This window comes from Blennius ocellaris, assembly GCF_963422515.1.
Source record: "Blennius ocellaris genome assembly, chromosome: 17".
Classification (NCBI taxonomy): Eukaryota; Metazoa; Chordata; class Actinopteri; order Blenniiformes; family Blenniidae; genus Blennius; species Blennius ocellaris.
Window position 1 is genome coordinate 6601337 of NC_137666.1, and position 23031 is coordinate 6624367.

The 23031-nt window shown below is 42.8% G+C and overlaps 1 protein-coding gene across 4 annotated transcripts in view; it reads left to right on the plus strand.

Annotated features, from left to right (window-relative positions):
- The window catches only part of kiaa1109 (KIAA1109), a 92845-nt gene extending 83642 nt beyond the window's left edge, over nt 1-9203 (plus strand). For all 4 annotated transcript variants that reach the window (XM_080513184.1, XM_080513187.1, XM_080513186.1 and 1 more), the window contains 8 exons: nt 51-240; nt 745-962; nt 1362-1613; nt 2072-2275; nt 3494-3688; nt 5779-5913; nt 6438-6615; nt 8212-9203. In XM_080513184.1, the coding sequence (XP_080369310.1) occupies nt 51-240; nt 745-962; nt 1362-1613; nt 2072-2275; nt 3494-3688; nt 5779-5913; nt 6438-6615; nt 8212-8428 (1589 nt within the window). In that variant the 3' untranslated portion in view covers nt 8429-9203. The remainder of the gene's footprint in view (nt 1-50; nt 241-744; nt 963-1361; nt 1614-2071; nt 2276-3493; nt 3689-5778; nt 5914-6437; nt 6616-8211) is intronic.
- The last annotated feature ends 13828 nt before the right edge of the window (nt 9204-23031 follow it).

A 23031-nucleotide genomic window follows, 5' to 3' on the forward strand; every position in this document is an offset into this window, starting at 1 on the left:
CATTGGATGACAATTTGATTTTAAACCACTTTCCTTTCATTTTGTCCAAGCCCACATTTCCGAGCACCCGAACAAGCAGCCCAGCCACAAAATCCAGATCACCATGGGCTCCACGGAGGCCCGGGTGGACTACATGGGCTCCAGCATCCTCATGGGCGTGTTCAGTAATGCTGACCTGCAGCTGCAGGACGAGTGGAAGGTCAACCTATGTACCGTGGACACCAGCCTGTCGGAGAAAAGGTGATGTCTGCACAGTGGTGGCTCTTCACACAAGTGGTGTTCAGATTGCATTCACTTGTTTTTTTCTTGTTTCGTCTGCTTCTCTTGGCTCATTAGAGCAGCTGCCATCAAAAACCAGATGGCTTCAAACGTCTGCATGGAAAACACTTTAATATGCAGGTGCAGTTTCTTTGCTGGAGGCCTGCACTGTATTCAATTACTTAAAGTGTGGAAACACAAAGCATACTACCTATTAAAAACCATTTCAAGGCGTCGGGGCTTATGAGGGAAAACAGTGTTGACATTTATTGCAGACATTTCGGCATGCTAGGCGAGCAGGCTTAACAAAAAGTGTGTTTATATCCGCGCCGAACAGCACAATAGTGGAATTAGAGCCCATTAGGTTAAGTGTATATGCGCTTTTCGTTCATCTCCAAGACATTTCAAGCTGAACTCGTTTCCTGCAGCTACCTTTTTCAATCATGTTTCTCCTGGTCTCCCCCCCCCCGTCCTATCCTTTTCCAGTGAGATCTTTGTCCACGGAGACCTGCAGTGGGACATTTTCCAGGTGATCATTTCACGCTCCACCACGCCAGACCTCATCAAGATCGGCATGAAGCTACAGGAGTTTTTCACTCAGCAGTTCGACACCAGCAAGCGGGCTCTCTCCACCTGGGGGCCCGGCCCCTACGTGCCCCCCAAAACCCCCGTCATCAACATGGAAAAAGGAGCGGCAGAGCTTTGTAAGCAGGCCTCGTTCTATACTGCTGGGCGAAATATTTAACACACACTCTGGCATAATAAGGCACGCACAGCATGAGATTGAGGCAGTGGGGCTGCTTATAGGAAATGAAATGATTTGTAATTCTAATGAGCTTAATTTGTCGAGCAGTTTTTCAAACTGTTGACAAGGTTGTTCAGCAGCCGAACGTAATCAGACATGCTCACGAGAAACAAAAAGCACCAAGCCGCATAAATTTCAAAGATGGAAAGCTGCATAAAAAGGATCAGCGCAACATGATGCCCAAAATGGGATCGTGTTAACGCCAGCAGCATGCCTCATATACCAGAGAGAGTTCATTTATCTTGCTGCGTCCACGCCGCTTCTCATCCCGTGTCCGCTAACCATCTTTGTCACACAGACATGGACGCGGCCCATCACCGCCACTGGCCCGGGGTGCTGAAGGTAATCGCCGGCTGCCACATCTCCCTCTTCCAGATGCCTCTGCCCGAGGACACTGTGCAGCTGGGCGGCTCTATGAGCCTCCACGGCAACCACATGACTCTGGCCTGCTTCCACGGGCCCAACTTCCGCTCCAAGTCGTGGGCCCTGTTCCACCTGGAAGAGCCCAACATCGCTTTCTGGACGGAGGCACAAAAGATTCTGGAGGACGGTGAGACGGGATGTTCGTTTCTTCCACTGTAGAATGCACGATACACACACTGGGATTTTTACAAAAACATGGTATTTATCTCTAATAAAATAGTTTTGGTAGAGTGGGTTGTGAGCTCTGTGTAAAACACTGAAGTGCAAGTTGCTCCTAAACGCTGTGCAAGCTCCGTGCGTCACAGCTGTCTTTGTTGGTGTGAATGATTGAAAGTTGCACACCATATAAAGGACATTGGGACTGCTGAAATGTAAAAATTAAACTATTTTAACTTTTCCAGCCATGATTGGTCATCATGTTTTTGATTTTGGTTCTTTTTGGGGGGACACCATGTGATGCAGGCTTTCAGAACTTCTTCAAATCTGAAAGTTTTTTTTTTTTTTTCTTCTTCTACAAGTTGGGGGGAAAAAAATGGATGCATTCACACACTGTAAAGTTTGGCCATGTGTCCCCATTGCATTCAGGCTCCAAAGATGACTCCACGTACATCGTGCAGACTCTGGATTTCCACCTCGGTCACAACACAATGGTGACCAAACCGTGTGGCGCCCTGGAGAGCCCCATGGCCACCATAACCAAAATCACGCGGCGGCGGCACGAAAACCCACCACACGGAGTAGCCACGGTCAAAGAGTGGTTCAGTTATGTCACTGCCATGAGGAATGAAGGTAAACTTTTCCTTCGTATATCCGTATAGGTCTTTTATGCCTTCTATTAGCAGTTTTTATTGGGTCAAATTAACCCTCAATGCACTATATATAGCAAATATATTGCAAAATGAAACAAAAAAAGAATAAATGTGACCAGTGGGACAGTAGATGCCTCATAAGCCTGGTATTATTCATTAATCAACCATAAACACATAATTTTCAGCTTTAAATAGCCATTACATATTAGTTGGGATTAGGTTACATAGCATGACTCATTAAATAATGGAATATTGAGCAATTTAAAAGTGAACCATGTCAAATTAACAATGTATTAAATGTTAATGTGAAATGTACTCAAGTGGCATAAAGGGGCTGCATTCATGTGTGAGATCTGTATGAGTCGGTGTCGTCCTCCTGTAGACTCCCCCCTTTCAACCCGGCTCAGACTTTTCTATCGCTGATCGTCCGTGACACTCGTCTCCACGGCTTTGACATGTAAATGATATAGATGAATGTCACTTTTACTTTTTAAACCAGCGTATAAGAAGATGGCTTGCAGTCTCGGTTCTGTCTCTCGCGGTTCCATCATATCTTCACTTACAGAGGCGATATAACACCTGCATTTTTGATTTTTGCACAGTTTGCTCATAAATGTGTTTGTCACTCATGGAAAATTGAAAACTTTTAAGTATGTGAACTCCTGAGACTTCTCTGTGGGTTTTCTGACAATGAGTCAGTGAAAGTCATTGTACAATCTTGTGATTTTAACAAATATCAGACAAAAATGGAGCACTATGCTAAGTCAGGAGGTGTGAGGTCAAAGTGTGCACACAGTAAGTTGTGGTAATTTGTTTTGTACTGCTGCTGATAGTTTATAATAGATTTATTCAACAGTAACGACAAATATTGGAAATAAAATTTGCAAACAATACATACATGCAACTTCAAATAAATCACAATATTTAATGATTCCCTTCACTAACTCAGTGAATCGAAAAGTCACAGTTAAAGTGAAGAGAAAAAAAAAAAAACTTTTCTTGACTGGAGACAGCTCAGACAGACGGCTTTTTTTCCCCCCCACGAAGATCGTCTTTTCTCTCTCCGTGCACCCGCTGCCTCTTATCTGAAATGTAAAGTAGGCGCAGATAGCATTTAACAGAGCCAACGAGTGGGGAAAGTGTGAGCGTGACCTCAAACTCCACACAGTCTCCACGTGTTTCTAATCTCTTGTTTCAGAGCTCAACCTGCTCAGGAACGTGGAAGCCAACAACCAAGAGAGCGGAGTCGCCGCCAAAAGCTCCAGTCTGCTGAGCAGCTTCCGAAGCTCCTCCAGCTACAACCACGAAACGGAGACCATCTTTGCTCTTCCCAGAATGCAGCTGGACTTCAAGTCCATTCACGTACAAGATCCAGATGAGCCTTCGCTGACAGGTGTGGGATTGTCCTTTGTGTTTGTGTAGCATCAATAGTCATCTCGCAGTACATTAAAGGTCCCATATTATGCAGCGTTCACTTGCGAATGATTTTCTAATGGTAATATATGTCAGTATAGCCTGTGAATGAGGCCCCAAGTGAAGGAAGTCTGTAATCTCCCTCACTTGTTTGCTCCACAGCTCATTAGCATTTAAAGGTACAGGCACAGAAACGGCCTGTTCACTCGAGGGACTTTCAGGCCTCGTTCACACTGCAGGGAAAAGCGACCAAATTCAGATTTCCTTCTTGTTTGACCTCATTCTCCTCCTTCTTTCCCTCATGTTGTCTAGATTTTCTCGGCTCGTATTTAACAACCACTTGAAATTGCATCTCCGCTAAGTTGACCAGTGTTGCCACATATGGCGGTATTCCCCAATTGGGCAGCCAAGCACACATAATTTGCTTTAACCGTTTTAACATGATTCCTACACAGGCTGAGATTTGGGCTGGTTTTTATTGAGGTGTGTGGGTTTTTACCTTGTTTGGGCTGAAAACAGTGAGTCACATCTGGCAACCCTGGTGCTGACCGACGTGCCATGCATAAATGGCGTGCTCCGGCGTGACTTCATGTCATCTTCTGCGTTCTGGGGCCCAAAAACATCTGATCCGATCACGTTCACACAGCGTTTGAAACGATTGTGCAAAAAAAAATCTGAATTGAGCATCAAGACCTGCAGTGTAAACGTAGCCTTAGATGGGAGCTAAGACGGCTGTATTTGGGGAAAACAATTTTGTTGGACCTCTTACAACTATATGAAATTGTTAACTATATAATATGGGACCTTTTAAAATAAAGATGCATAGAACTAAAGAATCCCACATGAGGCGGCTGCTGTCTGCCGGGTCAGGGGAGAGTCGGAGAAGAAAGTATAGAATAATGAACAAAGGACATCAGACAGCAACCTAATCAACAGCCTGCGGAACAACAGGGGAAGGAATTAACGGTCAAACACCCGAGGCAACCTGTATGCGTGTGTGTGTGTGTGTGTGTGTGTGTGTGTGTGTGTGTGTGTGTGTGTGTGTGTGTGTGTGTGTGTGTGTGTGTGTGTGTGTGTGTGTGTGTGTGTGTGTGTGTGTGTGTGTGTGCGTGTGCGTGTATGCGTGTGTGTGTGTGTGTCCGATTAACAGTTTTGTACTTCTGCAGCTCTCCTTCAAGAGAAGTTTGCCCTTGTCTCAACATGTCTTAATGGATTTTCTTTTAAACAGATAAGCGGACTCACAGTCCAGAAGAACCCTGACCTGCTGCATATGTGATTAAAAAAAAAAAAAAAGTATCAGTGGAGAAATGTGAAATGTAAAGATTTAACTGAAGCGATGTCTCTGAGTTTCTCAAGCCAACAACTATTTCAAAGAAAAACTTCCACCCTTGGCGTTCCATTCTTCCATGTTGTAATACTGCATCTATCGGTCATTCATCTATCTATCTATTCATTCATTCATTCCCGCACTGAGCAATATCTCCATTCCCCTATCTATCCAGTCATCCATCCATCCATCGTCTATAATGGTTCATCCTGGTCAGGGTCGCCCATAGTTGGAGATGAACACCCTGGACAGATCAGAGGACAAACAGAGATTCTCACCCACGGGCAATTTACAGAATTTGATTTACCTCACGTGTATCATTTTGACCTGCGTGTGCGCGCGCACACACACACACACACGGAGTAGAACTTGCAAACTTTGTGTATTCTTGCATCCAGCTATTCCTTTTCAAACCCCCAAATCACCCATCCCTCAAGTCATCCATCCAATCTTTTATTCATTTCTTGCGTTCATCAATAGGGCTACCTATTCTTGTTTGAGGCCATCATTTAATTTATTCATGCGTCCCTCCATTCATTCATCCATCCATCTGTATTCTCTCGCATTCTCCCCCAGTTATGCATCCATTTCTCATCCATGCATGTATTTATTCCTGCACCCGTTCGGCCCATCATTCGTTCATCTCCGTCATTGAAATCACACACTCTCGTTTCCGTCTCAAGTGGCTCCGGGCCGTTGTCTGCCTCGCATCTTTAATTCATCCCGTTTTCATTTTGTTCCAGACACCAACAGCAAACCGAAGGTCGAGTGCAGCGTGGTGACGGAGTTCACCGACCACATCTGCGTTACCATGGACGCCGAGCTCATCATGTTCCTGCATGACATGGTCTCGGCGTACCTGAAGGAGAAGGAGAAAGGTGAGGCCCCATACCGGACAGACGTAGCGGAGCGCGCGAGTGCGTCTGTAACCTGGAAGTTTTGTCGGTGAGCCGTCAAACGCGTTTGAGAAAGAGCGGAGGCAGGTGAGCGGGGAGGTCGGAGCCCGGCGCGCGCGGCATTTTCAACGGCTCTCACATACTCACAAAGAAACAAATTGGCACTCTTTATGCCACCAGCCTCGCATTCTTCAATACCAATAAAACGGCGCCACGACCCCGTTTCTGCTGGTTGGAGCAGCTGAGCTGCGGACGTTTTCATCAGCGTTCGATTAATCCCGTTTAATTGAAGCGGGGCAGATGGGTATTTGAATGTGAATTGATGTACTGCACAAAGCTGTGTGCGCGGCGATGTCGGGGGAGGTTTTACCGTTCTATTCTGTTCTGTTCTGTTCTGCGCTCTGCTTCTGGCCATTTGAAAAAAGAAAAGACAAGCCACGACCTGATTGCCACGACCTGATTGCCTCCCTTTCCACCCGCTCACTCCTTCCAACGCTTGTCTCCAGCCCTCTTCGCCCCCCGGATGTTCGCGGCGCGGCCGGGCCAGAAAAGCCCCACGGCTCTGCACGACGACAACAACGGCGACAAGGACAAGGACAAGGACAAGGACGACGGCATCAACTACACCACAGTGGACTGGAGGGAGTTCATGTGCAACACCTGGCACCTGGAGCCCACCCTCAGGTCAGCGCTGCCCCACGGCGCCACGCACTTATCTTTTACTCGTTGTCGTGTGTGCGTTTTTTTGTTTTTTTCGGAAATGTTGTTGTTTGCGAGCAGCAAACAGGAAGGACTCGCACTGAGTCGTGTTCATGCATTATGCACATTTCAGACAAAGGATGAAACAGAAAAATAGAAAAGCAGCACATCCACGTATACAAAACTGTCACAGGTTGTTATTTGCAGCTGCATTCCAGATAAATTTAGAGTTTTCCACGTCGAAGCATCGGTTGCCGTCCTGTATTGTTACACTTCCTGGCGCCGGTGCACTTGCCGATGAGACCTGCCCTCACATTTCCAGCCCAGACAACAGTGAAACCTCAAACCTGAAAGCATATTGTTGAGTTAAGTGTTTTTTTGTTGTTGTTGTTGTTTTTGTTTTGTTTTTTATTGGTTTGCACTCATCATTCATGTGCAGAGGCAACAACCACTAAGCCACACACCAAAAGAGTAGGAATCGGTCATGAATGAACGCAAGTAGAGCGCAGTAAGATATGCAGGCATGGCTCATTATTTTTTTTACGTTTGATGACTCGGTTATTAGCGTTATCGTTTTATAATACAGCAGCTGTTAGTGGACTCATGCATAACATTACCCTACAGCCATGGATTTGTACGTGGAGTATTTACAATAGAGGAGAAAGGAGAGCAGCTTTTGTGAGATGGTGCCAAACGAGAGTAGGGATGAGAAGACGGGTACCAAGTAACTCAAACGTGCTTAACGACAACATTTCCATCCCGCAGTGTGAGATTGCCTCGCCCTATCCGAATTGAAATACTGGAACCTCTTCATATGTGTAGCCAAAGACAACAGTTTTATCGTGAAGTTACACTAATGCCTTTCCGCAAACAGCCGTGACTGAAAAGTTTCATCGTTTTTTTTTCCTACACAACTACAAGATGTGAAACAGCCGGCTGTAATCGGTGTATAATTGTGTGCCGAGAGCGTGGCGGTTGCTTATAAAATGCAAAAATCAAGAAATGTGGCTGAAAAATGAAAATGGTAACAATCAAGGCCACTGATATTCTGTTGTCATCACAAAAAAAAAATGAAAAGAGAAGAGGGTGTTTACTGCCACACAGAGAGAAGAAAAACCACATTATTCATCAAGCCTCGTAACACAGATGATAAACTAACAGGAATCTGTGTGACAACCTCCGTCTCTGCATGTGATTGTGAGTCTTAAAGTCTTGAAGAAAAACAGGAATGTAATGAAAAAGTTCAAATAATTTAATTCAAACTGTGAAATATCTGAAGGAACGCTATATTTATTACAGATGAACCAAAATATTTGATGCATTCTATTTATCCTTCCGTATCATTTTTACCTTATAAATCATGAAACTCATCAGATCAGATATTGTTTCAAACAGTGACTGGTTGGGGGGGGGGGGGGGGGAATAAGAAAAAAGCTGGTTATTTTCGGAGCCTCACAATGTAAATAAGCCCTTTTTACGCTGCAGCAAGATAACGCAAGATTGAAGGTGTTAAAACGCCTCGATCCCTTCAAAAAATAAAAAAAAACAAAAAACACCCTGACCTTTTCACCCAACCTCCAGGCTCATCTCCTGGACGGGGCGGAAGATCGACCCCGTGGGCGTGGACTACATCCTGCAGAAGCTGGGCTTCCACCACGCCAGGACCACCATCCCCAAGTGGCTGCAGCGTGGCGTGATGGACCCGCTGGACAAGGTGCTGTCGGTGCTCATCAAGAAGCTGGGCACAGCGCTGCAGGACGAGAAGGAGAAGAAGGGCCGTGACAAAGAGGAGCACTGAGGAAAAGCCCAAACTCTCGTAGCACTGGAGGTCACGAACACTGAACAAAAAACGAAACACAAGAAGCACTCGAGTGCGATTGTCAAACATTCTACCTGCTAAACCCTGTGAAGCTCGGCATCAGTCGTTTTCCTGTGCTGCTCGCCACTAGCAGCTGTGGTTAAAGCGTTTTGCACCAATTTTGTCTTCTTTTTTTTTTTCTGTATATTTTGAACAAAAGTAGCACATGCTAGTATTGTTTGACTGCTTTAAAAGGTAAAAAAAAAAAAAAAAAAAAACCTGCCTCTTTTACCTGTTGTAAATGACCTTACTGAAACCGCTTGAAAGTGATTTTATGGCTTAATCAGGAGAAATGATTTCTTAAACCATTGCCTTTTCTTTGTTTCCCATGGAACACATGGTAGGTATGCTTTATGTCATTTATAGCTGTAGCTTTACAATGTTTAAGAACAGTTCAGTGACAGTGTTCTTGATTTTTATTTTATTTTTTTAATTTTTTTTTGTTGTTTTTTTTTTTTGACGTGAACAAATGGATACTGGGAGGTAACGGCACATTATCCACTCAGTCACCAGGATGTCCCAAACGATTAGAATTTGATCAACATCATTATTTATGATTACGTGAAATGCAAAGTCTATCAAATGTACTAGCTTGGTGTGTCAAGCTTCTTTTTGTCTTTTTTAATCCACAGTAGAACCAGTGTATATAGGTAAATTTCTTAAATGTGTTGATTTCTTAACTTAATAAAACTATTGCCATTCAGTTTTAAATCGAGACGTGTAGGCATGTTCTGTTTTTTTTTTTTTGTTGTGTTTTTTTGGTCCATATGGTGTGTGACTGAATCATGAATTTGCTTGACTGAAAAAGAAAAGAAAAAATCTCTTCTTGTCCCCGAACAACTCTCCAACTGGTGAAGTCATCAGCGGCCTATGAAACAACGTGACTGCAGTGCAGGCAGAGAGATCATTCAGTGATTGTGCTCAGATGAGGAATGTGGGTTATTTAAGGGTTTTCAACCCAAAAAAATATATAAAAAAATTTCTCCAAAACTTACATAATCATTGACATTAGAATAACCCAGCAGTGGGAGCAGAAATCCCCCGAGATTAGCGCGAATGCAGCTCCGTGAAAACCGCTGGGTTACATTTCCAGCGCCTACTGAACATCATCCGACAGTGAAACCGTGTTGGGAGATGGAAAGAGAAGATCTGAAGAATTTTAGAGTAACTTGAGCAGAAAACACAAGCTGAAACCCAAATGGGTTGGAAAATGTGAACAAAGTTGATCATTTACTGAAACATACCGGCTAATTCCGAATTCGGCAGGTTAAGCGTTGGTTGGTCAGTTCAGACTCTTGACAGTGAAGGTCTTGTTGTCGTGCTTTATAGTTTGTCTTGCTGAGATGCGAACACCTGAAAAAGATCTGGAGGGGAGAGTGGATGTTCCGAATTCTCAACACTCTTGAGCACTGGTGTTTTTTGTTTCCGGATGTGCAAGCTTCTTTTACCACAGACACGAATGATGCAACTCGTACCTTCAGTTTCTGAACCCCGTGAAATTATTTTCATCATTTTTACATTTAAAGGGGCCATATTAGCCAGCTTTTCAACAATTCCACATGGGTCTCCTTGGCCCAAAAGTATTGTAATTCAAACTTTATTGCCCCAAATCCAGCTTTTCTTTTGATTTTCATCTATTTCAATATTGGATCATAGGAGCTACATTCAGAATCTGCTGTGTTTGTTGTGAGCTGGTACTGGCTCTACCCACACATGCCCATCTTGGGAAGAGGAGGAAGAACTTCCTCTTGTGGTGCCATATGCCAGAGCAGAGCTGCCAAATTGTGGGTGGAGTAAAAGGGAGGGTCTACCTTGATTTGGGATTCGCTAAACCCCTGATGATACTATATAGAGTTTGATTTCTGATTAACTTGTTGGAGCAACACACTTTTTAAAAATTGAAACAAGCCAGAGAGAGAGGACAGATTTGATTCCCTTCTGGAGCGTCATTCCAGGTATGGGAGACATTATTACGGTTGGAAAACTATTAGAAAGTGAATTTTTCACGGTATGACCCCTTTAAATTTTTCATTCATTTGCCCCCCAAAAAAGTACCAGTAATTTGTTAATAGCTTGCAGGGACAAACATCTGCAAAACATCTGTTTGTTTTTTGTGACGTTGTTCAAACTTTGTTTTTGAGATTAGAATAACCCAGCATATATTTATATGTATATGTATTGCACTGCTACCAGTGACATTCAATGCAATATAATTACAAACAACGCAAACTTTTAAAATACTTTGGAGAATAGAAAAAAATGTAAAACCTTTATTAAACCCAGTTTGAACCAGATGGATTATTCCTCTTTTACACTGCAACATTAATCTTCAATCCTAAACATCTGCCCTCGTCTCTTTCTTGCAAGGAGCATCTTCAGGTTTTTTTTTCTTTAATTATTTGACTGAACCCTTGTATCTGCAATTGTACATTTCATTTCTCACAGCAGGAGCTACGTGTCTTTTTTTTTTTTTTTAGGTCAGTCCATGAGTGCATATGTAGGTTCACAAGATTTGCTCAGTAATTCAGAACATCTCCTGCTAGTCCCTGCTGATGTTTGTCAGAAAATCTTCCCTCCTTTGCTCACCGCGGGGCTTTGTTAATACAGCACTCCCCGACTGTAAGACCCCCACCACCACCGCCACCATGAGCCATGTTCCACTTTTGATTCCGTGCCATGGTTTTTGCATTTTTGATGGCGCGTTGGCGGGGGAAGCGGGGTACGGTGGCACAGCAGAGGGGAAGAGGAGCTGCTGGCTTTTCCTCTGTGATGTTTGCTGTGAGATTACAGCAGAGTCACCTGAGGAAACCCAGACGGCTCAGCATGAGCGCACACTCAAGTCTTTGCTTCTCGCTCGCCTGGGCCGGACATTATTTTTGATTTTCATTCTGCCCGCTGCACACGCTGCCCTTTGAAGTGATTTCTAATTTACATATCGCTCCAGTGTATTTCTTTTATTTCTCTTCACTTCCTGGAGCTAGTGTGCGAGTGTGTGTGTGTGTGTGTGTGTGTGTGCGTGTGTGCGTGTGTGCGTGTGTGCGTGTGTGTGTGTGTGAATGGCCAGTAGATGGAGTCAAAAGCCAGTGGTCCTTCTGGATGAGCTCCTCCTTAATGACACACCACCTTCCCTATAGTACTGCGCCTTGCTGCTGAATTATGGAAGGGAAACAGACTAGGAAATATTAAAAAGTCATGCAGTGGTCTGAGATGTCGAGCAGCTTAAAGCGTCCGGCCCGTGTCCTGCTTTGGCCTTGCCGGATGAAACCACGCCTCTGGATCCACCGTCCAAGAAGACAAAAACAAAAACAAAATCCAATAAGCCGAAGCAGCGTGGTGCGTTGTTGTTCACAGCAGAAGGTGATTACAAACTGTACTTCATGCTTGCGACGCTGCTTCTGCTTGGTTACGGTACCACTTCCTGCTAAATATTGCTGGTTCCTAACAAGTTTTTGTTGTTTGTTTTTTGTTTTGTTTTTTTGCTTGGATCGCTGAAATCCTCACGTTTGCTCATTTTCGTGCTTCTGAAACTCTCAAGTGAATTTTGTCTTGTTCCAACATTTTATGTCCGTCCGGCTGTACCGTCACCGGACTCTGGGAGATTCTCTGCCTTTGAGTCTCTGGCATCATTCTTTCTTTAACGCTGCCATTTTGGACGGGCCCAGCCTGTAAAAGAGATCACTTGATCTCAAGCCTGGTAAAATAATGATCATAATACTTTACCTCAAGTTGGTCTGATGATGATTAATGCACTGTCCAGGAAACACATGCGTGTCTTCAAAAATTGCTGTGTGTGATATATAGACTTAATATATATATACTATATATGAAGATATGCCCCACCCTCTCTAATTTTCCAAAACGCGTCTGATAAATGCATTTAAAAGCAAAGTAGAGGTGTCACATTTAAACACAATAAAGGTGAAACTCACAAAACTCGCTCACGTTTCACGTGTTTGCCCTAAATTTTTATTTATTTAAAAAAACAGGGTAAAAATGTCGTCAGAGAAAGGACATGAGTTGCAATCAGTGCTCATAAACCATCTCTCACCTGTTTTAGAATTGTGTTCTAATTACATTTCCATTTGCGTTATTGCTCTTTTTGCCCCCCGTACCTCTGCTCACCTGTTTTGCCCGCTGGTTCCCCCGTTTATACCACAAATCTGGAGAATTTCTTTTCAGGAGGAGGAATATTTTTCACTTCAATTTTTTTTTCTCCCCCCACATCATCGCCCCGTGATGAGAGCGCTCATCAGCCTAATGACGGATACGACGGGTAAGACCTGGTAGCTGGAGGGATGCTCCAGACCTCTTCTAAACCTGCCCTTCAGAACAGATATGCCCGTCTTAGCCAATAAAGACTGAAGTGCATTAAATCGAATGCCTCGGAGCCCCGTTATGATGTGCGGCAACTAAACTCTCTTAATACAAATGAGCAGATTGAGATTCGAGCTGCTTTTTTGATTGAGTTTCTAATTGCGTGTTCCACTTCATTGGCTTTACTTCGATTTAATAATTCACTGTAACCGTGCGGCCTGCGAGGGTTTGAAAAGCAAGAGCTGTTTCTTTTTTTTCTTTTTTTTGCACGACGGGTGGAGTAGTGGCCGCCGGCGGAGGCCTCGGTCAGGGATTCTCAGGGGGGAAGCTGGTGAAGTGCCGCCACACAGAATAGACCAGTCTTGCCTCGCTTGGGAGTGGCGTCTGTGTTGGCCGGCCCGGCTGAATCTCGCCGCCATCGGACGTGGAGAAACCTCCACACTTGCTTTCCTCCTCGCATCTTTGGTCCTTTGTGCCTCTTTCAGTCTGTCTTTCGTTGGTTTTTGCTGCATTTTAAAGACGAAGAGCAATACTCGAGAAGCTTTTTCCACATGATTTATATTGCTTTTTACCCTTCAGTTCATCTTTCAGTGTATAATTACACCCTAAATATGTGTTTTATACAAATATATTGTTTCAAGACATCAATTTTGTGGGCTTATCCAGTGTGATCTTCAATGTTTGCGTTCGGTGAGTCCGTAAAATATTAATAATCTGTGTGTGTATATTTGTAACTCATGCAGATCACATTTAATGACATTTAAAAGACGTGGTAGAAGTATTCCCGTCCCCATCGGACTGAAACACGGTGAGCATTGTTCAGAAACCAATTTGAAGACAGTGGATTCTCCCATCAAACTTAATCGCCTTGAAGGCTGGCCGGCCGGCCATGTCAGCGCCGCTGACCAGACTCTCCTGTGGCACTTGTCAGACTCATCTCTGGCCGCGAGAGATAAAGTCTGTGGATTCAGGCCACACGAGTTTTGGCCAGCATTGACTTCATGCCTGCAGGAGCACACACGGACGCACTGTGGTTGGCTCTGTTGTCTAACGTCAGCGACTCTCACATAACTCTAAAGCAGCTTCGTAAGCCGTCGTCGGGGGGGCTTTGAACCTCCTTTCAGCCTCTTTTGCTTTCCTTTTCGTTCGACTCCTCCACGCTCCGACGTGTCTCCGGGCGCGATGTGACCTTCAGATATACGCGCTATATGTCAGTTTGTTCAGTGACCTGCCGTATTCAGATTTATGTAAACAAGGACGAGAAATATTTCATCCTGGGAGAAACATTTGCATTGGAAACCCTCCGGGGTGACCAGCTTCCTCCTGAAACGGAGATGAACGTACAATCAACACCGGTGATTCAGGCCCAGGAAGCTCCGGTTTGACCTTTTAGCGGCGTGGGCACCTTGGTTGTGTCTTTTGAGATGAGCCGCTCCGTCTGCTGCCTCCAGGAGTCATTGTGGAATATTGAGGAACACAGTGTGTCGTCTGAAAATGGAATTAAGCACACACTGCAGGTCGACAGGACCTTTACTGAGAATCCGTTTGTAGCAAGTTCTCTTATTTTTTTTTTTTTGATGACCCCCAGAGCTCACAGTTGGAAGATTGCTCAGTCTTAATTCTTTTAGACTTACTGCAGCACTTGAACATTTGATCATGAAATTTTAATGGCCTTACTTAACTGCTAAGGTGGGTAGCTGGCTCTATGCAGGGCAGCCTCCAATCCCTGCTTTATAAAGACATTTGTCCGAGACCAACGTCGTCTCTTGACTCCTGGAATGTCTTGGCTCCTGGTCGATGTCTCCGTCCGACGTCTGGTCTCTCAATGCAGAATGAAAAGTACCGCAAGTACAAACTGTCCGTACAAAACCATTTCCACCAAAAGACAACCCTATCTTGCGAAACGTTGCTAAAAAAATTATACATTCTTGACCTTTAGTTTTGATCTTTACCTCATTATAGTGTTGCGGATTTAAAGGTCAGTTGCTGAATGACACTTAAAATCTCTTTGGAGGGAAAATAATTGAATAAAACTTTAATATCGACACTTGATTCACAATCATCGTTACACAAAAAAGTGCAAAAAATAAGGCGTCATGCTGGTGACGCTGCCATGAAAGATCAAACTCGCCTCAAAGAAGGGTGATTTTGTATAAACACCCATAATGCAACAGCTATAGGAGAAGTTTTTATTATTATTATTATTATTATTTTTATATTTCAATGTATTTTGCACCAGAAGGTGTAATTTCTGGACGATTGATTGCGCCTGAATATAAGTCACACCCACCAAATTTAAAGAGGAAAAAAAAGAAAGTACAGAGTGACATGATGCACCTGAATGCAGCACCGGGCAAGAAGCTTGTTGAAAAAGTAGCGGCTTATTGTCTGAAAATTATGGGAATTAAAATGGCCTTTTGGTTGAATTTGAAGTAATTTTATGGAATTATTGTTTGGTTTTTGCAAAAATACAGACATTCTCATCACCAATACTCTGTGCCATAACAAAGAAAAACTTTAAATTTAAAGGTTATTATGGCACTATTTTATCGGTCACTCGAGATGAAATTGAGCTGCGTGTGGCCTCTGAACTAAAATGTGCTTGACATTAACAACGTTTGATCAAATCCATCCATCCATCCCGCTTCATCAGACCTCGGCTCATAGATTGTTGGAGTAAATGTTTGCTGACATTTGTCAAATGACAAATATGGGGGTGGGGTTAAACCCAACCACATGTTGGCTGGGTTTAACAAAAATAAAGTTGGGAGATGTGAAGTTTCTTCCTCTTGCTGCTGAAGCTTCATTTCTGGAAGTAGATATGTGAAATGAAGGAATCAAAATGAGAAAACATGTTCAAATGTACTTTTTTATCCCGCTCAATATGAATCGAGCCTCATCAGTCACTCACGCTGTCTTTTGAAAGATGTACTTATAAAACCATGTGGCTTCTCTCCTCCTCAGGCCAGAAGAACTGTTATCCACAACAGAATCTCACTCTTTGATTTATTCAAACTAAAAGGAGTGGGACCCACAAAGAAGAGGGGAAAAAACAACAACACAGCAGCATGTCTTCATCTTGTTTATATCTGTTGTGGAGTTTTTTCCCTCTGCATGACAAGTTTTTTTTTTTTTTTTTTTTTTTTTTTTTACCTCTGATCAGAGACCATGAGCTTATGTACAATTTATTTTTTTTAGGGGGGGTGGATTTTCTGCAGACGAAGGCTTTCACAAAAGCTCAAAAATTTCCGACAAAATGATTTGCGATCGTCTCCACGGACGATAATTTCCAACGATGTTCAAGGACAAAGGTTTTCAGAAGTGTTTACTAATAAACAGACTCCCTTTGGTATCTTTCTATTTCATCTCTTGAATACGAGGATATTTTGTTGGACTTTCCACAGTTTTTTTTGTTCAGTATTCACTTTTCCTCTCAATTTTAAGAGACATCCTTTTATTTTTCTCGATGGCTGCTGTGTCTTTCATCTTTCTTTTGAAACAGGTCTCATTGGTCTCTTTCATTTCCAAACACTCACCGTTTCATTTAACCTCCTCTGACAGATGACCTACATTATGTTTTTTTTTTACAGACTTTGATTCCAAGGAGTCTACCTTTGCTGAATCAAGTGAAATATTAAGATAAGTCATATTTTATTGATTTGAGGTAGGGTGACCTGAAGTGTCACGAAAGACACCTCTGGATAGATTGTGAGTGTGTATGTGTGATTTGAAGAAACAAAGCAAACTCACTGGCGGTGCATCCGGGATTGTGATTATCCCCGAGTGATTCCTCCGGTCGGAATGCCGGTTCCGAGCCTCTCTTTGAAAGAATTTGCCTCCTCGTACTCTAGTTTCCTCTCAACATTTGAGTTGAATTGGGGCCTGGAAATTGCCCCGTAGATGTGTGTGTCTCTCGGCGTTTGCTCTGTGACAGACTCTCTGTCCAGAATCCAGTCAGCTGGGATCAGTTCCAGCTCTGAGTGACAGTTGTCTAAAGAACACAGACACCATAAAGATGGATGGACGTTAAAGGCCCAGACCACATTAAGGTTAAGAGATTTTTGGTTGTTGTCTTAAGCAATGTAAATACTTTGCTTGCTCATCTGATATGCATTCTCCACTAAACGCTACGGTGGATTTAATCATCTGCTAAATGAAATCGTACCACTGCGGTAGACGTGACAACAGTAAAATGGACTTCAGTGTCCGGTTCATTACTCGTCCGAAACTCCTACTTACAGATCCATTACTTGATGCTTTTAAAGGTTATTTCCTTGTAATTGGACTGCGAGGTAAAAGGCAAGACAGAGGGAGAGGTGACACTTGACGTAGATCCCAGGGGGGAGAGTTAGACTTTAGAGCAACATGAGTTGAGGGATCTTTTTCTGCCAACATACTCGGCGGGATGCCACTTAACCCATCAGCGCTGACAAACGCCTATCAATAATTAAACTAATGGGGGTCGGGCGGGCTGAGTCTCTCCGTCAGCTGCCAGATGTTTCAGAGATGTGTGGCTTGAGCAGGAATGCGGAGTTACTGTTGTTTACCTGAGATAATTCTATTTTCAGACGTTTCGCCCACGTTCTCCCGCTCGGAGGGAAATTAATCCGACACTGCATTTATGGATTTCATGTCCACTCACATTTGGAGTTAAGAATGAAATGTCTCTGTTGGAGATTGTTATAAAGCTGTCCTTCTGGATGTCTGAGTTTGAAACATGTAATGTGTCTTTATTGGTTTGGACCTGGGTTTGGCTCCTGATTGGGCCAATCTTCAATAGCTTGTTGATGTGACTCCTATAAAAGCCATGAAATAGACTAATAGGTGCCTTTAAAATGACCAAATTCAACACTTCTTGGCTCATTTTAGTTACACTAACCAACAAAAATATATATTGCCACACATTTCTGCCAATTTATTTCGTGATAAAAGTTTTGGACTTGCACTGATCAGTGTTGGACACCCCTGGTTTTAGACCATAGAGGGAGAAAACAAATGATAGGAGTGTGTCTTTGTTCTCGAGCAAAGTCCAAACCCTCAATTTCTGCTGAAATCTTTTGGAAAAACTAATTTTGAGAGGTTTTTTTTTTCGTTTGTTTGTTTTTATGCAGCTTCAAAGAAAAACTACAAACCCTGTTTTTGACACTTTTGACACTTTGTCTGAACTTGAACTGAAAAACGTGTCTATAACGTCCATTTTAATGAAAATCTTGCTGCCTGGAGCAAAAATGAGTGGAGAAGCGATCTGAATAGTCCGACACGGTCGTCAGGAGAGACTCCATGTGCAGAAAATGTAAAGGACCTCAGGCTGAACTTTAAGGAACCCTGCCCCTGTTATTGTCAGAGGAGGATTACCGTCTGATGAGTTTCCAATTTGAACAGAGAAGGTTGGACAGTACAAGGCAGATAGACGCTGAACTAATTTAAAGCTGACTCCTTAATGCCCCGAATGAAGAATTCAGTCACACAAAAGCTGGACTGAGATATGAAGAGATTAAAGCAGGACATTCATCCAAATTCACTTAGGTTTTAACACTGGATTCCTTCACGAGGGCAGCTCCCCAGGTCTGTGTATTGTTCAATGGACAGATAGAAAAAAATCTCAGAAAGATCTCGCTTGTCAGAATAGCAAATGTTCGCCTCAACTACTTTGTTGTTTTAGGAAAACTTAAACTCTACAGAAAGTGGGATTTTTCTCATTCTGTGGAAAGTGGACCACCAGTGCCGATCTGAAGTCAACTGGTTTGCACCATTTTTGGGTGGGTTTTGATTTTTTTGAGCCTTAAAAGCTGTTTTTGCAATGTAAAACACAACATTCGAAAGCTGAGCTTTTTTTTTTTAAAGAAATATCACTGAAAGTCACTTTGAAGCTTTGACACAAGGTTTTCAAAGGCTCCCAGAAGTTAAAGATGCAAGAGAGATATTCAGCGCAGTACGCTCGCAGCTGAAAGCGCGGCCGACCGAGCTATAAAAATAACTGATTGATGGTCGGACATACGGAAATCTGCCCTCCCCCCACCAGCCGAGACCAGATGCCGAAGCTCCATCATTTTCCCTTCATGATAGGAAGACCTCTGAAAGCGTCGGCCTCTGAAATGTAGAAGACACACACACGCATAGCATTATAAAAGTTTGAGGTACAGATTTAACGAGACTGAACTCGGATGTGTGAGCAGATGTGAGGTAACGGCAATGGCAGTCCTCGAAAAAAATCATAATCCAGCCAGAGAAGGCTTTATAAAAAATTCAAACTTCTCATAACCGAGCCGGGATGGCTCGGTTAGTCTGGGAGTTTGGGAACTTTCAATCAATATTGACCAGAGAAAAAATTGAAGAGCGGTGCATTTGAACTGGAGCTGCGCTTGCACAAGATGATCTTTGTAAAGTGCAATCAACAAGATTCTCCAAGAAGCAGCAAAGCAACTCAACAGCAGAAACTCGATACAGAAGCCAGCAGGTGCTCGCTGAGGGAAACAGCTACTAAGACAAACAGATATAAGATGCTTCTTGGGCAGACTTATAATCAAAGGAGGAGCTCAAAATCACATTCACAACCTGAGATTTAAGAGGAGAAGGCGTTAGGAAAAAAACAACAAGTCAGGGTCACAGAAATATGTTGATATAAAAAAAAAAAAGGTGCATTTAAATACGTGTGTGAATGTAATGGTTTAACGTAGTTCTGGGGACCTGCCAGAGGAACTCCGAACATCCAGTTCTGTCTAGTTTCTAGTGCAACATCACTGAGCTCCTTTCTGATCCGACACCCAAGTAAAACCATTCACCAGTACACAAACAATACCTCTACTCTGCAGAAAAGATATGTGAGGGTAAGCAGCTAAAATATTTCATTGTGAATTATACATATTGAAGACATCAAGGCTAACAGGAATCTTCCATTCTATGAGCTGAAATAATATAATGTACCAGAGAGGTGTATAATAAAACATTGAAGTCGAGAAGTCTTGAAAAAGCACGAATAGCTACATTTTGATGAATAGAAATAGCTCTTGATAAAACTTTACATTGTTGGATCCTCTTAGGTATTCATCTACCTGTGTTACCTATAAAGTAAATCGCTTATAATAAATGTATTGCCTCTGTGTGTCACATTAATACTAGTATTGTAGTCAAGGCCACCTGACACGAGGCCAAGTCTTCTTCGTATTGTAATACATTGATAAATCAGTTTATGAATGCTAAAATCCAGATCGGAGCTCTTTACTTCACATTAACTGCAGTTAAATCTGAAGTCAAGTTCTCATGCTGCACTTGGTCATTTCACCTCAATTAGTAATATTTGATTAAGCCCCAGACCTTATGTTTTCCACATAAACAAATAAGATGTTTGCTTGTTTGAGGCACTGAAAGAAATTGTTACCCTGCAACTTTTACACACAGAGTTTTGTATTGCACGCGATATTATATACTTATTGAAACCAACAAAAGTAATGCAAGAATTACTTTTACAGGTAAATATTCACCTTTACCAACAAAAGTTTCCTGACAAACGAAGTTGATTGAGAAGATTATGTTTTCGTCTGCGTGTATATATTTAATTTCATTTCATTTCATTTAATTTCATTCCAATTCAATTCAATTCAATTCAATTCAATTGGTTTGTATGTACAGTATGTGTATTTTACCAACCTTTGAAAAAAAAAATCTATTAAACAAATTGCATGAAATCTACAGGGATGATTTGATATCATCCAAGGACCAATCGATCAGATTTTGGGACGTTAACGGCTAATTGGTTCTGACTGAATCCCAGAAAACTACGAAAAAATTTCCCATACAAAGCGAATGGGAGAGGCACCTCGTGGAGGAGATTGTCATTTCAGCCGCATGAACCCAGTTTTTAAAGAACCTCAGCTGAATAGATGCTGGCTGCACCTCCACAATTTCTGACTGCAAGAAAATACTAAGATTCTTTCTTTTTTTTTCTTCTCAATCAATGAATGGATTTTCTAAATTGTTAAAGTATTTTGAGAGTTCAACTATGTCAGGGTTTTTTTTTTCTCTCCATGCTTTCTGAATGAAACTGCTCGTTTCCACCATGAAGTCCTGAATAGCAGCATACAAATGACCAGCATCAAGAAACAGAACAGACTGACTGCATCCACGTTACGGCTGACCGTTTTCCCATCGTCCCACCGCCGATGTTCTGACTCGTCATCATGGGGGGAGAAACACAGGTTTTATTGACTTTAACAATTGCTCTGTCCTCTCAAAGTGCCCTGACGTGGGCTTCACAGCGTCGAGGCCCTGAAACTCTCACAGATAAATGGAATTGTTTGTGCCATCATTTACACCTGTTATTTTTCCCTATGTGACCACGGCCACGGGGGTAAGAGAACAGACTTCACATGCTTTCAACTATTGTCTGTCTCTCTTACTTTGCCTCTTATGTTTGTTCTCTGTTCCCTCTGATGCTTTGCCTGCAAGATGTACATTTGTTTTGTTTGCCAGTGTACTGTGCATAATATGGAACTATGTTTAAAACCCTACCATGCATTATGGTGTTTGTACGTATTCCCTGCATTTTTATCACGATACACAGTCCAAAACAGGTTTGGTTGGTTAAAGTTAAAATTTCTCCTTGATTCAATCTCCCATTGAGTCGATTTGAATGTCTTAATATTGTGCATTCCTCATAAGAGCTGTGAACCAATGACATTAAGAACAAGCTGCAGTTAATGCTACATTATGTCGGCACCTAATGCAGATTCAGAAATGTGTCATGGATAAAAGAACTGGACATGTGTCATGTCACTGTCAGAAAGGCTGCAGAAGGTTAAAAAAGTAACCTTGAAAGTTTTGCTTCCAAGGTTACTTCTTTAACCTTCTGGGCACAGGAAGCAGTGAGAGACAGAAGCTTTTCAGCCATTTTCACCAAACAACAAAAAATAACAAGCTCACAGAAACGTCGGTAATTGTAAACGGCATCTTGGATTTCATCATCCGTCTCTAACGTGTTAAAAGTAGGCGTGTTGCAGTAACGTATTACTAAACACTGGAGATGACTGTAAAAATCCTGTAAATAGGTGCAAACCATCCAGGGTGTATTGCCTTTAACCCAGTGGTTCTTCAAGTGTGGCAGCAGCAGCAGTCGTTGCATACTTTATATAAAGAGCAAAAAAAAAAAAACATTTCACCGTAAGGCCTGTGCTTTTAATTCCTGAATATTGTCAATGGTTGTCATAATCTATATTGTGAACAGATCTTAATAAAATCTTTTATGCACCAACTGGGTGTAAAAGATGTGAAGTGAAGTTGCGGGAGCACAATGTGGTTGGAGCTCTGCGTGGGTGGGCTTTACCTTCCACACTTTAATAACCCGAGCTTGAACACATTGTCCTCTGAGACTGGCTCCAGGCGATCGACCCTGAGCTGGAAAAAAAAAAATCAGGTATAGAAGTGAGGTTGGGATGGATGCATGATCTATGCATGAGATTTGACGCGGTTTGATGTTTCTTTGAAACATTTATGTTGCTTTTTCATTTCTGTTTTTGTGATTTTTAAACTTTGTACCAACTCTCGATCTCAAGAAATGTTTAGCTGAAAGTCAAGGCTGCGCGTCAAACTTCACAGGGCCTTCAAGTGTGTGTGTGTGTGTGTGTGTGTGTGTGTGTGTGCAGTTTTAAAGTATTAAGGCTGTAAGCTTGTTTTGATTAGATTTTTTTTTTTTTCAAATTTTTCTCTGAAATGTGTAACAGGCCTAATACATCACCCCATCAGATCTTCAGAGTGGGATGGCTGCTGCTGCTGTGTGAAGCTGAAGTAGCTTCTCTTCCAATTGCACCTCTTCCAACCCTCTGATGATACCTTTTCATACTCCCTGATGACAGCCGCGGCTGTAATGCCGCGCTCCGCCATCATTGTTCCCTTCCCAGAGTCACACAAAGCTCTGATTCCCAACATGAAGCGAAAGTGTATCTCTGATTTTTATGGGCCGGTAAACGTGCAAAATGAAAACCGGCTCTCGGGGACCGCGGTGCCCTCGGCTGCTTGGGTTTGTGTTCCCTGCTGCTCGTGACAGTGTGCCGGTTATCAAAGGAGGTTTCACATGAAGTGTCGGGACCTGTTAAAACCGCAGAGCTTCTGCGGGGTGGGGGGGGGGAGGTCAGCTGCTGGCTCCCCGGGGCCATCAGGACATCGCTGACCCCTCCTCCCCTCTCGCTCCGGGAAAACAAGCCAGGCCTGCCACCGCCACCACCTCGGATGATGAA